The sequence below is a fragment of the Oryza sativa genome, chromosome 1, assembly GCF_034140825.1.
Source record: "Oryza sativa Japonica Group chromosome 1, ASM3414082v1".
NCBI classification, from domain to species: Eukaryota; Viridiplantae; Streptophyta; class Magnoliopsida; order Poales; family Poaceae; genus Oryza; species Oryza sativa.
In genome coordinates, this window is record NC_089035.1 from 29,091,674 (window position 1) to 29,107,138 (window position 15,465).

Below are 15,465 nucleotides of genomic sequence, written 5' to 3' on the forward strand. Positions count from 1 at the left end.
TACCAGGTTCATGATTTTGAATTTTTCATATAAAAAAATGCCCGTGCGTTGCCACGGGTTTATTATACGGTTTAGTTTACGTAAAATTCACTGTTGAATTTGCTTGGATATTTTTTTTAGAAAATCATGAGCTACAATCAGGAGTCTAATCATCTCAAGTTAGCATACGAGTTTTTTAAAAAGATATCTTATACAACTCCTTCCGTATTTCTAAAAGCAAACAAATTTAAAAGCCAACTCAAATACGGATCTGTATTTCCAAAATCGAACAAACTTAAAAATCAACTCATACATGTATGACATACCAAAATACCGGTAAAAATATTTTTAATTTTTATACAGTAGAGATAGAGATGTGAATGTTGACTCTATATACATGTGCAAAGTTGGCAAGGAAGGCTAGCTGACAAAGAAGTGGGGGCGTTGCAAAGAAAACATGAGATGATAAAATTGTGTATGTTCACCAGGCCTGCTTAGCTAGGTAGGCTTTGGCTCAGGTGGTCCAGACGGATGCGTAGGTACACCCCAACTTAGACTGACCACATGATGAAAAAAAGAAAATCAGATACGGATCGGAGATACATAAATATTTAAACTGGTAGTGATTGTGTGCGAGGCAGATTCGGACACGACGTCTTACTAATCCATCGGCAAAAACATCTTTAATTTTTATAATAGGAGAGATTGGGTTTGGGCTCGAAAAGCCTAACGCGATCAGGGTTCCAATTTTTCTCTTTTGGTTCGGTTTAGTGCATCGGTCCTTTTCTCTTTTTTTTTTCTTTTTTTTTTGCTAAAACTTGGAGGGCTCACAGTTGCCATTCCTCCATATGCATGAGGAATAAGTTCACCCGAGGTCCCTCAACTTAACGAGATTTTTTTTTAGTCCTTTAACCACAAAACCAGAAATGTATACATCTAAACTCATACAAACCATGCATAAAAGGTCCTAAGGCAGTATATATCGGTGGTTTCGCTGACGTGGCATCCTAGTCAGCAAAAAAATTAAAAAAAGTACATGGGGGCCACATGTCAGCTTCACATATTTTTTTTCTTCTCTTTTCTCTCTTCTCTCTTCTCATCTTCATGCCAGCGGCGGGAGGAGAGACGATGGGCACGCGCAGATGCGGGCGGCGGGTGGAGCACGGCGGCAGAGCAGCGGTGGGCGAGCACGACAGCGAAGCGGCGATGGGCGGCAGGCGGAGCGGACGGCGAGCGAGGAGGCTGGCACGATGACGTCGGGCGTCACCGAAATGCGCGCGACTATGGCGTCAGCAAGCTCGTCGGCTGGTGCGGCCTTCCCGCGGCAGACCGGGCACGAGGTGTGGGACGAGAGCCACATGTTGATGCACTCCTGGTGGAACACGTGCCCGCAAGCCGAGATCTGCCTCACCTTCTCCCCCTCGTCGACGGCGCGAAGGCAGACCACACACTTGAACGACGCCGCCGTGTCTGAGATCTAGCCGTTGTCATGGGCTCGCACGTATATTGTAACGCTCCGCTTTTCGTGAGGCGTTAAAAACTAACTCAGCAAAATCCTAATTGCGAAAATTTCGTTCTTTGTGTGCGAGTCTAAGTCATGCCGTGGATCTCAGTTTAAATCCATCATTGTCCCCTCCCATCGCCATCAAAATCCTCTACCTCTAAAATGTCAATTCCGATTCAACTTCCTAGATCAATTCGTGAAATTCAAATCCTTCCTTTGAATCCTCGCCAAATACTTCTACGAATCCAGAATTATTCAAATCCCGCCTCGAATCCTTCCCTTGACTTCACCTTATGTTCCTAAAGTCAAAGTATCAAGGTTAAATTCCAAAAATCCTTCTTAAATTCTCTCCAATTGAAAACCCCCCACCAAATCAGTTCTCACGGAAAAAGTCTAAATTGCGCCCCTCTTGGCTGTGGGCCGTTTCTCCCTTGCTCGGCCCATTCTCTCCTCTCGGCCGCTCCTCCTCCTCCCCGCACGTGCGCTGCACACGCCGAGAGAGAGAGAGGCATCGCCTCTCTTCTTCCTCTCTCTTTCCTCGCTCTCTCTCTGCTTCCTTTCTCTCTCTCCTCTCGCCGCGCTATGCACCGCCGCTTTGCCGATTTCCCGCCGCCGCCGTTCGAAATCCGGCAGCACCCCCCCCCCCCCCGCGTCGCGCGCGCGCTCGCCCACGCGTGGCCAACTGCCCGGTCGCCGCCGCGTTAGCCCTGGCAGCCTGCGCCACGCAGCAGCCCATGCTGCCCTGCCGCGCCTGCGCCGCTCGGCTCCGCACCCCCCTGCGACGCGTGCTCGGCCGTTCCAAGCCGCGTGCGTCCAACTCCCGGAGGCAGAGTCCTCTCTCCTTCCTCCTTTCTCCCTGAATGGCATGGGCAGAGCCCCCTTTCCTCCCTCCCCTTTTGCTTTTTCCCCGACCGGCACCATTCCCCCTCTGCCGCCCGTGACCACGCCCTGCCGCCAGGTCCTCCTTGACCGCCCCTCCTTGACCGCCCACGAGGTCGGTTTCCTCCCTCCCAAAACCGACATCCCCCACCTCTATAAAACCCGAGCCGCCCCATCTCCCAATCTCTCTCGTTTTCGCTCTCGTCGCCACCGCGCCAATGTCGCCTCCGCCCTGCTCGCGCCATCGCCGTCCATCGCCGAGCACCGGGGGAGCCAGTGCGTGCGTGGACGCGTGACGCGGGACTCTGGGCGCCCATCTTCTTCCCCTTCCCCGGCCCGACGACGGAGAGCTCGCTTCCGCGCCGTTGGCTGCTCGTCACCGCGCCGTCCCGGCTCGGTAGTGCCTCCCTCCTGTTCCCCTTCCCTGCTCACCCTCGTCCCCTCTAGCTTGCGTGGTAGCTCGGTAGCCTTGCCGAACGCGCGTAGACGCCGCCCCAAGGACCGCCGCCACCCAGCATGGCCCCACCGCCATTGCCGCCCACCCCCGGAGGCCGCCTCTCGTCGCCGGACCTCCACGGCGCCGCTCAGGCCCATCCGACCCCGGAAATGAGTTCCTTGAACACCGGAGATGCTCCAGTCGCCTTTAATTGAGTCCTCGTCGCCCCTCGGTGATTTCCCCTTTCTCTCGCCGCCGGCCGCCGCTGTTGAATTCCACCACCGTCGAACTCCCTCCTGCGAATCCGAGCCGTTGGCTCGCTCCTTCTCGACGCCCTCGTCACTCCGGTGTGCTCCTCGAAGACCAAATCCGTTGCGCTTGCTCCGGTGAACACGGCCGCCGTCCGCCGTCCATCTCGGCCTCCCCTTCTTCCTCCTCCCGCCGGCCCGCGTGGCTGCCACGTTGGCGCCACGTCGGCTTTGACCGGGCCAAGCCGGTCAGCCGTCCCCTCCCTCCGTCTTCCCTCCCGTGCGCGCGGTCCACGACAAGCCGTGCGGCTGCACGTGGGCCCGCCGCCATCCGTCCACCCGGTGCACCGCTCCTAAGCCACGCGCACCCGAAACCCTTGCGTCGCACCTCGCGTGCGCCCATCCCACCGTGGGCCGTGTCACCGACAAGCGGGCCCCACCTAGAACCCGCGAGGTGCACTCGGTCCACCGGACCGCTCCCTCCCCCTTCCGCGCGCCCTAATGGGCCGCCTTTCCCGCGCCCGCGCCGGCCCAAATGGCTCGGCCGAGCCTCCTTCAATCCTCGGGCCGCGCCCTTGCCGCCCAAAAAAGTCTAATATACATCCCTCATCCATTTTCTTTTCCATAAATCAATTCCTTATTCCAAAATTTCCATGAATCATTTCCCTTGGTCCCGCACGTCCGTGACTACCAATAATATTCTTGAGAATATTATTTCTATAAATTTCATAAATCAATTTCCCCTTGTTCCACAAATATCTTCCTTTGCCCAGAAATTCCAATTAAACTTCCAAAATTAATATCTCTCGATCCGTAACTCTGATTGACTCCGTTCCACTTCCAATAATTCCATAAAATTGAGATCTATCTAATGGCACTATTATTTAGTCTAAATAGGATCTTTCTTTTGGTCTTTTGTTTAGGTTTTTGATTGTTTGCGTATAGTTGCGGTTACAGGATTTTCGTCGATCGCGGGTTTTCTCGAAGATTCGTGAAGCTTCGTGAAGACCTTGAGCAAGGCAAGTCACCCTTTGACCAATTGCTCCTATAATTGGAAAATCATTATTATTTTGTTTGCAACTTGCATTATTAGAATCACACACTCAACTTGCTTGGCCTCGGTATGCGTGCCAAACCGACGGACCTACCCAGTAGTCGCACTAATTCCTGTAGGTTGTACTACCCTGATTTCCTTGTCGCTCCACCTTTGTGGTACCTTGGTATCCGTGCTCTCTGAGCGCGTATACCAAATATCCCACATACACCGTTGTTTGTCGAAAACTTGGGAAATGGGTTTGAGAAGCCTTGAAAACCCGACATGTGGCGTCGATGTGTTTGAAAATAAAATGGATTGTGAAAACTCGCGATGCGGGGGTTGTGCCTGTGTGGCACTGTCCCGTATTCGCATATAAGGACCGATTCTTGTGGGAAATTCATCCGAGCATATAACAAGTGCGACCACACGGGTGCAATGGGACGCCCCTGGCTGAGTAATTAGCTAATCGGGGAGCCATGATGCCAAGAGACATGTGGATTCAACGGGGTGGTGTCGGGGAGAACCCTCGGGCTTTCTGGCACAGTATGGTCTGGGACCTAATCTGGTGTTGGTCTGGGACCCCTCTCGTTGGCATATGGTGAACCTGTGTCGGCTTTCAAAATGCCTTGTCATGAAAGCCTTAAGGTCTCCCGACGTGGCTGATCTCACGGGCTGGGTGATCCGGGTTAGTAATGTCGTGTGGGTAAAGTGTACCCCCTCTGCAGAGGTTAACTAACTGTTCGAACAGCCGTACCCGCGGTCATGGGTGGATGTGAGGTGTTTTCTATAGCGTAGATTTGTTTGCCTGTGCTTTGAGAAAAGTTGTTGTGGTGTGGGAATCGTTACCAGAATCAGCCTATGTGGCAGATGGATGACCTGAGTGGTCAAGAAACGAATCTGTGTGATTCGGGATATCTACGGGCATCATAGACTAGGCTTCCCGAGTGGAAGCGGATTGTTGTGCTGCTGGGCAGCTGGACTCTGGGAGTCCGAGAAAATGAAAAAGGCTCTGGGAGCCGATTAATCAAGTGGAATGGCTCTGGGAGCCGAGAAGTAATGATCTGACCCGGAAGGTCGGTACATTACCAAATGAGCTGTTGAAAAACATCTCTTAAAGTCGAATCGAGACGCAAGTCTCTTTTCGGCCCAAACTTAGAAAGAAATAAATCACTTAGTGATTTCAAAATGATTTCAAAACAAAAGATTTGCAAAAACAACCTTGCCTCTCTTCCAAGCTTGCATCAAATACCTAAATTCCCGTGACTTGCTGAGTACAAAAGTACTCACCCTTGCTCTATATAAATATATATATATAGTTCCTCCGCCTTAAAAAGAAGATGAAGTGAAGTGAAGAATAGGGTTTCGTCCTGGTTCCCAGCCGTCGCCTGTGGTGTTGGGTGTTAGTCCGTTGGTTCCGCTGTTGCCGCTGTTGTTGGTGTTTCCTCGTCCGCGTCGTCGGTTGCAATCTCGGGCTGTTCTGAGATGCAACCTAAATTAAGGTAAATAAGTCCTCTATTTATTTTAAGGATTGCAATTATTCATATTTGTCACCGTGGGTACCAGCGCTATGTCCTGGGACTGGTACTGAGATCACGGTTTCGTAGGAAGCGGTTCGCGCCGTTTTTCCCACGACACGCTCCTGTCAGGTGCCGTTGTACGGCGGTGCCAGATTGGGGTGTGACATATATGAACGATGGGAGGCGCGTGATGGTGGCGGTGTCTAGGCCGAACCTGGGCAGCGTCGGCTGCTGCTGCTCCTGCTCCATGACCAGTGGACGATCACGCCGGCGACAGGCAATGCGGAGGGCTCGAGGGCAGATGAAGATGGTGATGAGGAAGAAGCTTAGGGCGAACGACGCGGCCAAGGCACCGAACAACATCATGGTGCTGCAGCATCCGGAGGCCGAGCTCGCCTGACGTCCGATCCGCCCGCCGCTCGCATCCGCATGTGCCTATCGCCGCTCCGCCCGCCGCCAGCCTGAAGAAGAGAAGAGAGAAGATAGAAAAGAGAAGAGAAGGATAAGAAAATAGAAGAAAAAATATGTGCAGCTGACATGTGGGTCCCATGTACTTTTTTTTAAAAAATTTTTGCTGACTAGGATGCCACATCAGCGAAACCACCCATATATACTGCCTTGGGACCATTTATACACGGTTTGTGTGAGTTTAGAGGTATATATTTCTGGTTTTGTGGTTAAGGGACCTAAAAAAATATCACTCTTAAGTTGAGAGACGTCCGGTGAACTTATTCCTATGCATGATGCACCATCGGACCAGGGTTGCTAATTTTTGGTCCATGAGAAGTGTGATTTTTTCTGTTATGGTAAAATGAGTCTAATCTTTCATGTGCTCGGGCACATCATATGGTCCTCACGTCCCATATATATGTTTTGTGTTTTTTTAAATAAATTATTTTTATTCATTTCAAATGTATATCAACAAAATTTATAGGGATAAAGTTTATGTACATAAAATTTATACATATAAACTACCTATGTATACAGTTTATATGTATAAAGTTATTTGCATTTAAAGTTTTAAGTATTTTCTTTGCCTAGGTTAACATGTTATTTTGTTTTCAAATTTATACAAGATGTTGAATTTGTTTCAAATTTATACGTAGAAAGTTTCCATACTCAAAGATGTCATATGTGCAAAATATATGCATATTGTTTTTGGATTGGGCCAACATTGATATAGGTGCTCATGGACTAAGGCCTCGTTTAGTTGGGGAAAAATTTTGGATTTCGTTGTCACATCGAATATACAGACACATTTGAAGTATTAAACGTTGTCTAATAACAAAAAAAAATTACAGATTCCGCCAGAAAACTGCGAGATGAATTTATTAAGCCTAATTAATCCGTCAATTGTAGCACCACATTGTCAAATCATGGCGCAATTAGGCTTAAAAGATTCATCTCGCAATTTACACGCAAACTATGTAATTGTTTTTTTTTTCACATTTAATACTCCATACATGTGTCTAAACATTCGATGTGATGGGTGAAAAGTTTCTGTTTTGATAACTAAACAAGGCCTAAAGGAAGATCCTCAGAAATGAGTTACGGGGTTGGGCTTTTGTGAAATGGATTTAGTGTCGCTTTGTCAGGTTGTAACGGCGTGACGCAGTGATTAGCGATCGATCGTGCATCAGGGTACCCGTTTGGGCTAGCTAGGATGTGTTCTTTGAAACACTTTCTAACTTCACTCCATCGTTTTCCACACATATATTTTTCAAACTGTTAAACGGTGTGTGTTTTTTTAAAAAAGTTTCTATTGAAAAGTTGTTTTTAAAAAATCAATACGTGGTGGCTTATTTTTCAAAAGGAAAGGTGGGAGTAGTTGAGTACATTTAACTTACGACACGAGATGTTGCTCGACACGTGGACTTATTTTTTTATTGGTTGAAAAGAGAATGTAAATGAAGAAATTATTATATTTTGAGATAAATTTGAAATGCTAGAAATTGTTATATTTTGGGATAGAGGGTTCATTTAGTATGGAGAAAACAAATTGACACTATCAAATTATTGAGTAAATTACATCTACGGTAAAAAAAACTTGGTAGGTACGTGCGTGTGCGTTTTAGTGCAAGAACTTAAAAAATGAGTAGACTGGTATATAAACTTGACAATAACGTGCATTTTAGTCAAAAACATTGATGCATACATTTGATTAATCCTGGTATTGCTAGATCATTGACTGATGGATTTAATTTCGTGTTCTGCCATGTTCATAACTCGAGATAATGAATATGTTGATTAATCGAATCGCTCGGAAATTATGTTATTTGCATGTACTTACTTTTGATAATCATATATCTTTTGGTTTCAAATCGATAGATTATTTTATTTTTATAACTAACAGATTAAAAGCAAGATACATGTAGATCCTCGTTGAGATGGCATGGGTGGCTGCATTTTTTTTACTAGGTGAAACCCCGCGCATTGCTGCGAGAATTTAGTATGATAACAATAAAAAAATAACGTGTAAGATAGCTAAATAATATCAGATTAAGTAAATTAATGTGGTTTATGATAATTTAAATTTAAATAGTATATAGAATAGTGATTCAAATGTAAAAATTAAGGTGGTATGATTTTATGGAAGAAGAAAAGTAGGAAGATAGTTTAGACCGTAGATTAATCATCTAAAGGCTAAAAACAATTGATGTGATACGACTTAATTAGAGGGAAAAAGGAGAAAGATAATTTGTACCATAGATTAATCATTTAAGCTCTAACTAAGTGAGGATGAATTATATAAGTATATAGGATATCATAAAACATAATAAAGATATACATTGAAACATTATGTGAATTATGTTGGATGATAATTTAATATGTTTGTATTTGAAAAGCTCTTAAATTATAAAAACTATAAATATATAGTATGTTTGCATGATGTTTAAATGTGATGATTGTTAGTGGATGATGATGTGGCATCTTGTTAATTAGTGGATGATGATGTGGCATCTTGTTAGTGGATGATGATGTGGCATCTTTGCATGTTAAGTTTAAGAAGTTAGTGGGGAATAACTTTATAGTAAGATAAGATATGGCACACACTAGCCAAGTTGTTGCATCTGTATACTCATTTTTCCAGTTTTTACACTAGATCGCACCCACCTACCAAATTTATGTACTGCAGACGCAATTTACTCAAAATTATTCGACTTACTGAATTGCCCATGGCTCACACAAACACAAAACGCAAGTTTGGTGGTAGTATTAAATCAAACAAAATCACAATTATTCTATCTTCTTTTTGCAAGAAATATAGCCAAGGTTTGGAATCCGTAATTTAAACAACCTTCCCACGAAAAATTGGCAATGAAAATTTCTTTATCATTCTTCAAAAATTGATATAAGGTTATGATTGGAAAAGAATTAAATCACACCCATAGTTTCCCATCGTGTCAACGCGGTTGGTTATCCAATTGGGAATCCAACGGAACATCTCATTAACACATGATTAATCCTCTATCTCTAAATATAAGGGATGTGACACATTATACTACAACGAATCTGGACATAAAATAGAATGTGTCACATCCAACCAAAATCTCTTATATTTAGGGACGGATGGAGTAAGCATTAGCTAAAATTAACTTAAAAAATAATTAATATAACTTTTAAAGCATTTTTTTACAATTTTTTTAAATATTAATTAAAAATATTAAAAGTGTGCACGTGAAAACGAGACAGCGGAGTCGGGAACACAGCCTAAATTGCGCGTACACAGAGACGGACTACCACCGTGTACTGAATCGCTCAAGCCCGGTCAAGTCAACTAACAAGTGTTCGATGGATTCTTTTTCAGCAGAAACCAAACTCGTCCGGACTACTGCGGATCGAGCAAGCGAACAGAAACACGGGGACGCCTGTATTGTGTCGTCTCGCCATGGTTCTCCCACCGCGTTTGCTCCTCTTCTTCCTCCTCCTCATCGGCGTCCATGCCTCCGTTTCCCATGGCTCGCCGTCTCTTCCACCCACTTACGACCCTTCCATTTGCTCCAAGTCATCTCATATCCTTTCTATCTTTCCAACGCAACCGGCGAAACCTATGATTACACTCAGTTTTCTTGCGGCTACACCGATTTGAAGATCTCTTGCAGCTTGGACGGGAGTAAGCAGACCCCTTTTATCCAACTCAACGGAGAGAACTATACTATCCTGGAGATCATCTACGACAGTCGCACCATCGTGCTCGCAGACACTGATGCGCTCCGCGGCAGCTGCCCCCGAGTGCGCCACAACGTCACCTTCGGCCAGGCCTACCCGTGGCTTCAATACACCGGCTCCCGTGACAACCTCACCTTCTTCTTCGGCTGCAAACTCAACCTTCCACCACCAATCGATCCAGGGCTGGTTAGTCTTGCAGACAAGCACCAAATCAACTGCAAAGACTTCAGCAACTGGCCTGACAGTGGAGATTCGTTCGTGTTCACCTCCGGCGAGCTCGAGGCACCAGTAGAGTCCGAATTGGCCAGGTGCTGCAGCCAGGTCATCGTCGTGCCGGTAAATGGAAGTGTTCTTAATTCAAGTAACCAGAGTGCGCTGCCAAGTGGTGGATATGGTCAAGTGCTTAAGATGGGGTTCGATCTGGCCTGGAACTCAAGTAAAGATGAACAATGCTACAAGTGCGAGCAATCAAAGGGGCACTGCTCCTATAGCCAGAACAGGGCGTTCCTAGGTTGCTTGTGCTCCGACGGGAAGGTGAGCACCAAGGATTGCAGAAACAACGGTGCCAGCAACTCGTCTGCATTAAGTAAGTCCTGCAAATTTGTTTTTTTAGAACTTTGTAACAATACCAAACCAATTATTAGTCACTTATTTGAAATCTCATTCAAACGTCCAAGTGCATGACACCTCCGCATTTGCTTATACTTGGTAGACCCCTAAAATCTATATATCTTTGCCGTTCACATTTTTAATTTGTTTTAGATAATATCTTTGCCGTTCAGATGTAGTAATCCAAAAAGAAAATTATCCGTACACAAGAAATGTAAAATCCGTCTTGAGCATTATGTGGACGTCGATATGCACCGTGTCTCGACGGAGCAAAATGGAAGACCGTAGTGCCTTGGCTAGAAGGAAAACTATTTTAATCCCTTGAGGGGATATCCCCTCGTTGTTTGCATGTCACTTAAATAGTTATGAAAAAATTGAAAAAAAAATTAAGAAGATGTATTAACATGTGATGTATCACTCTATAAACATGCAAGTAAAAATTCAATTTATACATCTCGTAACAACGAAGGGATATTCCCTCGAGATATCAAGATCCACTTCCCTGCCTAGAACCCCGTCTACGAATACTAATCTTGCCATGTAATGTCATGTAGTACCTCATTCATCTTCCCCGAAACCTGCCAAACAACTGTACCAGCTCTCTGCTTACTAGTAAACGGGCGGGCGGGGCACAAAGCATCAAGTCATCGTTCAAAACCAAACTGTTTGTTCATGCTGACTTCGATCTCTAGCTAGCCATGCTTCTCTCGCTGTGTCTCCGGCTGCTGCCGCTCCTCCTCGTCTTGGTTGCCGCTTCCCATGGCGATGCTTCCGGCGACACCTACGACACCTCCATGTGCCTGCAGAAACCAACCACCTGCGGGAACGTCAGTATCAGCTACCCGTTCTACTTTGCTACGAAGACGAAAGATATCAACGGGTCCAGCAACTCATACTGCGGATACCCCGGCTTGGCGATCGATTGTGACGACGGCAAGCCCATCCTGCAACTCAACGGCACCGAGAAGTACAAGGTTAACTACATCAACTACGGGAGCATCACCAACGTGTCCCTAGCCGATCTGGAGGTCGTCGACGACAGCAGCGGCTGCCCAAGAGTGGATCACAACGTGACGATCCCACAGATCTCTTGGTTGTTCTTCTCCGGCATATCGGTCGATTACCTCGTCTTCTTTCTCCGCTGCTCCTTCACGACGTTCGCCCCCAAACCGGCAAACTTCAACCCGATCGCCTGCGGAAGCTTCATCAATCTCACTAGACCGTCGTTCGTGTTCCCGGACGAGCTAGTGCCCCCTGGGAACTGGTCGCAGCTTTGTGAGGAAACCTTCGAAGTTCCTGTGCTCAAATATCAACTGATGGAGATGGACTCAAATGGCAATGCATGGAATAACAGTGGATACGCCCAGGTACTTCGTCAGGGATTCCAGTTGTCAGTGAACGAAAGCAGGAGGCCCCCCAATTGTAGCCAGTGCGAAGAGTCCCAAGGACGGTGCGGTTACAGCCAAGCCGGGGAATTCATCGGCTGCTTGTGCCCAAACGGACGAGTGCGCTCTCTCAGGTGCGATCCCAGCGACTTAGCCGGTTAGCCATTCACTTAGTTTTGTTTTTCCCTTTTGGAATCGCCTGAACTTTTTTGGGCCAGGATTTAGGTGGACTACCGTCCCCTTTTTAAGGCAAGGGATTTATTTTTCATGAGAAGAGTTTTATGCATACTAATACAGGATATAAATCACATCCTGCATCTGAATGGCTGCATCAACGCTACATGCAAATTTAGCAACCTTTCATATCTAGTATTCTAGTGTGTATGGGCATCAGCATCCCTGGACTCCTGTTCCTCTACCGGGCATTTGGACCAGGACATTTAGAAGCCTAGCCGGCTAGCCAAGCCCTTGACATACTATGGCAAGTAGTAACAATTTATATGTAGTACAAGTTATGACAAGTTATGTTATCAATCCTGTAGGCTAAAAACTATTCATATAAATATGTCTTGTCAGTACAGTGTAAGCAAAATCCTGGAAAGAAGTATAGTGAAATAAATGCAAATATGCAATTGTTTATCAGTAAGTGCATATTAATCTGCTTACACATGAATTTCTGTTTTAATATTGCAGGGTCAAACTTAAAGAGGAGAAAGAATCTTTGTAAGAGACTTCTATATCTCTATATCCTTCTTATTTGCGTCCCTACAAATTTACTCTGACAATGTGTTTATAAAATGATTGCGTCCACAATGTGGAAAGACAGCAAAATCTTATACTAAATAAGCTCTAAATCTACCATGAGATTTCAAAATAAATTCTATGCACTAACCATTTAGGAAGCAATAGGTCTACACCCTCCATCCCATAAAGAAACCAACTTCTAAATTCAAACCCAAAAGTTGGTCTTTTATGGGACGGATCAAGGGAGTATGTCTTTATGAACTGTACTCTGCATGCTTTGGTTTGCTAATATTTAGCCAAATCTTTTGTACCCTTATCAGTATTCAGGCTATGCTGTAATGGATAAGACTAGATATTCCATTCTGATGCCTTTCTCTGTCCCAAATTTTCTACATGCAAATATAATAGCAGGCACCTCAAGCGTGCTTTTGCTATGTCTACTTTCCTTTGCGTGTTTGTTCGGTCTCAAGAAGTCTAGGTACAGAAGGATTTCAAAGGGAACACCAAGGATTGAGTCCTTCCTACAAAGGAATGGAACCTTACATCCAAAGAGATACACTTACACAGAAGTAAAAAGGATGACAAAATCTTTTGCTGAAAAGCTAGGTCATGGTGGATTTGGTGCTGTTTACAGAGGCAACCTATCTGATGGCCGCCAGGTAGCAGTCAAGATGTTAAAGGACTCCAAGGGTGACGGCGAAGAATTCATCAATGAGGTTGCTAGTATTAGTAGAACTTCTCACGTCAACGTGGTGACTCTGTTAGGATTTTGTTTGCATGGATCCAAAAGGGTTCTGATCTATGAGTATATGCCAAATGGTTCACTTGAAAGATATGCTTTCCGCAATAACTCTGAAGGCGAACATTCATTAACTTGGGAGAAGTTATTTGATGTAGTAGTTGGAATTGCCCGAGGGCTTGAGTATCTTCACCGTGGGTGCAACACCCGTATCGTGCATTTTGATATTAAACCCCACAACATTCTACTTGATCAAGAATTCTGCCCTAAGATCTCAGATTTTGGAATGGCTAAGCTTTGTTCTAACAAAGAGAGTATCATCTCAATAGCCGGTGCAAGAGGAACAATAGGCTATATTGCCCCGGAGGTCTATTCAAAGCAATTTGGAGCAATAAGTAGCAAGTCTGATGTCTATAGCTATGGAATGATGATCCTTGAGATGGTTGGGGCAAGGGAGAGGAACATAGATGCCAATAGTGAATCTAGTAGCCACTATTTCCCACAATGGATTTACGAACATCTAGATGAATATTGCATCAATTCTTCTGAGATTGATGGTGAGACCACAGAGCTTGTAAGAAAGATGGTAGTGGTTGCACTGTGGTGCATACAAGTAGTTCCAACTAACCGCCCAACAATGACTAGAGTCGTTGAAATGCTAGAAGGTAGCACGAGCGGTCTAGAATTGCCACCAAAAGTGCTATTGAGCTGGTAAGCATCCACAAGTTTTGATTGAATGAGCATTGTTGCTCACTTCTTCTAGTGTTGTACAACTGCAAATACTATTTAGCAGTAACAAAATGTAAGACGAGATTTGGAATTTGAAACCAAACTCACTACAATGTCGACCCTATTTTGCCCAGTTATACTCTAGACTGACTGTACGTTACAAATTCATCGGTTGGCTATGGTTTCAAACAGTTCCAATTTCAATAAAACGCTGTATAAATTAGAAACCGCAACTAAAATTCCCATCTGCGCTGCAATGCGGAACTATATGGGTACTTGAACTGTAAACTGGACATCGCAATTTCAGAGTCAGAGCTTACCTGAAGTCAGAGTAGTAGTTCAGACTTCAGATCTTAGAAGTTCACCGTTCGCCGTCGCCCGAACCGGTTCCGGAGTCAAGGCCCGGCGACCGCCGCGACTTGGGGTGCGGCGAGCGCAGAGAAGGCTAGCGCGGCTGGCTGCATGCCTGCATACGTAGGGTCGAGGGAGATGGGTTGGTATAGGCGTATAGCGCGGTGAGCTGCAGGCGGAGGAGGATGCGGCGGCGTGACGAAGGGCGATGCGATGCGTTACATGCGTACGTGTCAGTCGGATTCTGGTGTTGGACTTCTTCTCTGTTCATCTCTACTGGGCCTTGGACTTGTAGGATTGGGAAGGAATAAGTTCACTTAAGGTCCCCCCATGAGTTTGAATTCTATCCTCAAAACACAATACCAATATAGAGTAACCTGAACTATTGAAACCAGATCATCTTACATACCTAAGACCATCCCCAGCAGATACTCCATCCAGACATCCATCGAGAAAATAGCATTTGCGAGAAGAAAAACGCTAGCAGATACTCCATCCCACCCTCGAAATTTACCTGGATACGAAAACAGAATCGAATACTACCGAATACGAAAATGAGAAAAGGGCAAGTACAAATCAAATATTTATCGGAATATAAAAATCCCTCAAACTGAATTTCTCAAATCAACGAAGAGATTTATTGCTCCTTGTTTTTTCTATAATAATAAAATCAACATTTCTAGTTCTTATCAATTTTAATAATAATATAACTAGTTGTACGCCGCACTTACTAGGAGAATAAAAAACTATATTTATCTATAACTATAATTAGTATATCATAAAAATAGTAATTAGGCAAAAGAAAAACATATCTAAAGCATTATACTTAAAAAAAATACCTTCATTCAACTAACCACCTCAATACTCATTAGAAATCTAAACATCGATTAGAGAAGGCTAAAGCTAATTAGCTGTATATGGAAAGTTTATGTTTCCGGAAAGTTTTTGATTAGTTTCCAGTTTTTGGTAGATAGCAGCCTTACTGTATTCGTTTTTGTTTCCGATAGAAAGAAAATTTAAAATTCATTTCGTTTTTGAAATTTTCAAAAAAGTTCCGACAGACACTTTCCATTTCGAAAACACATCCGAAAACGGAAACTTCTCGAACTTTTTTCTCCTCCCTACTAGTAAAACTTGTT

The 15,465-nt window shown here is 44.8% G+C and overlaps 2 protein-coding genes and 1 pseudogene across 2 annotated transcripts; 2 read left to right on the plus strand and 1 right to left on the minus strand.

Annotated features, from left to right (window-relative positions):
• Nucleotides 1-1,081: 1,081 nt before the first annotated feature.
• LOC136355475 (RING-H2 finger protein ATL39-like) lies at nucleotides 1,082-8,777 on the minus strand (annotated as a pseudogene).
• A 636-nt stretch (nucleotides 8,778-9,413) lies between these two features.
• Nucleotides 9,414-12,873, plus strand: LOC4327950 (LEAF RUST 10 DISEASE-RESISTANCE LOCUS RECEPTOR-LIKE PROTEIN KINASE-like 2.7). Its single transcript, XM_026020157.2, is given in 3 exon segments — nucleotides 9,414-9,603; nucleotides 9,606-10,355; nucleotides 12,457-12,873. Coding segments are annotated over 3 exon segments (954 nt in total). The 5' UTR covers nucleotides 9,414-9,488; the 3' UTR covers nucleotides 12,546-12,873.
• On the plus strand, nucleotides 12,846-14,137 carry LOC136355124 (PR5-like receptor kinase). The gene has a single exon (XM_066307350.1). It carries the CDS (start codon nucleotides 12,846-12,848, stop codon nucleotides 13,959-13,961), a length of 1,116 nt encoding a protein of 371 aa, XP_066163447.1. The 3' UTR covers nucleotides 13,962-14,137.
• Nucleotides 14,138-15,465: the final 1,328 nt, after the last annotated feature.

What these genes read in the sequence shown, in the direction of transcription:
- LOC136355124 (XM_066307350.1), top strand. Translation starts at nt 12,846, where the DNA reads ATGGATAAGACTAGATATTCCATTCTGATGCCTTTCTCTGTCCCAAAT.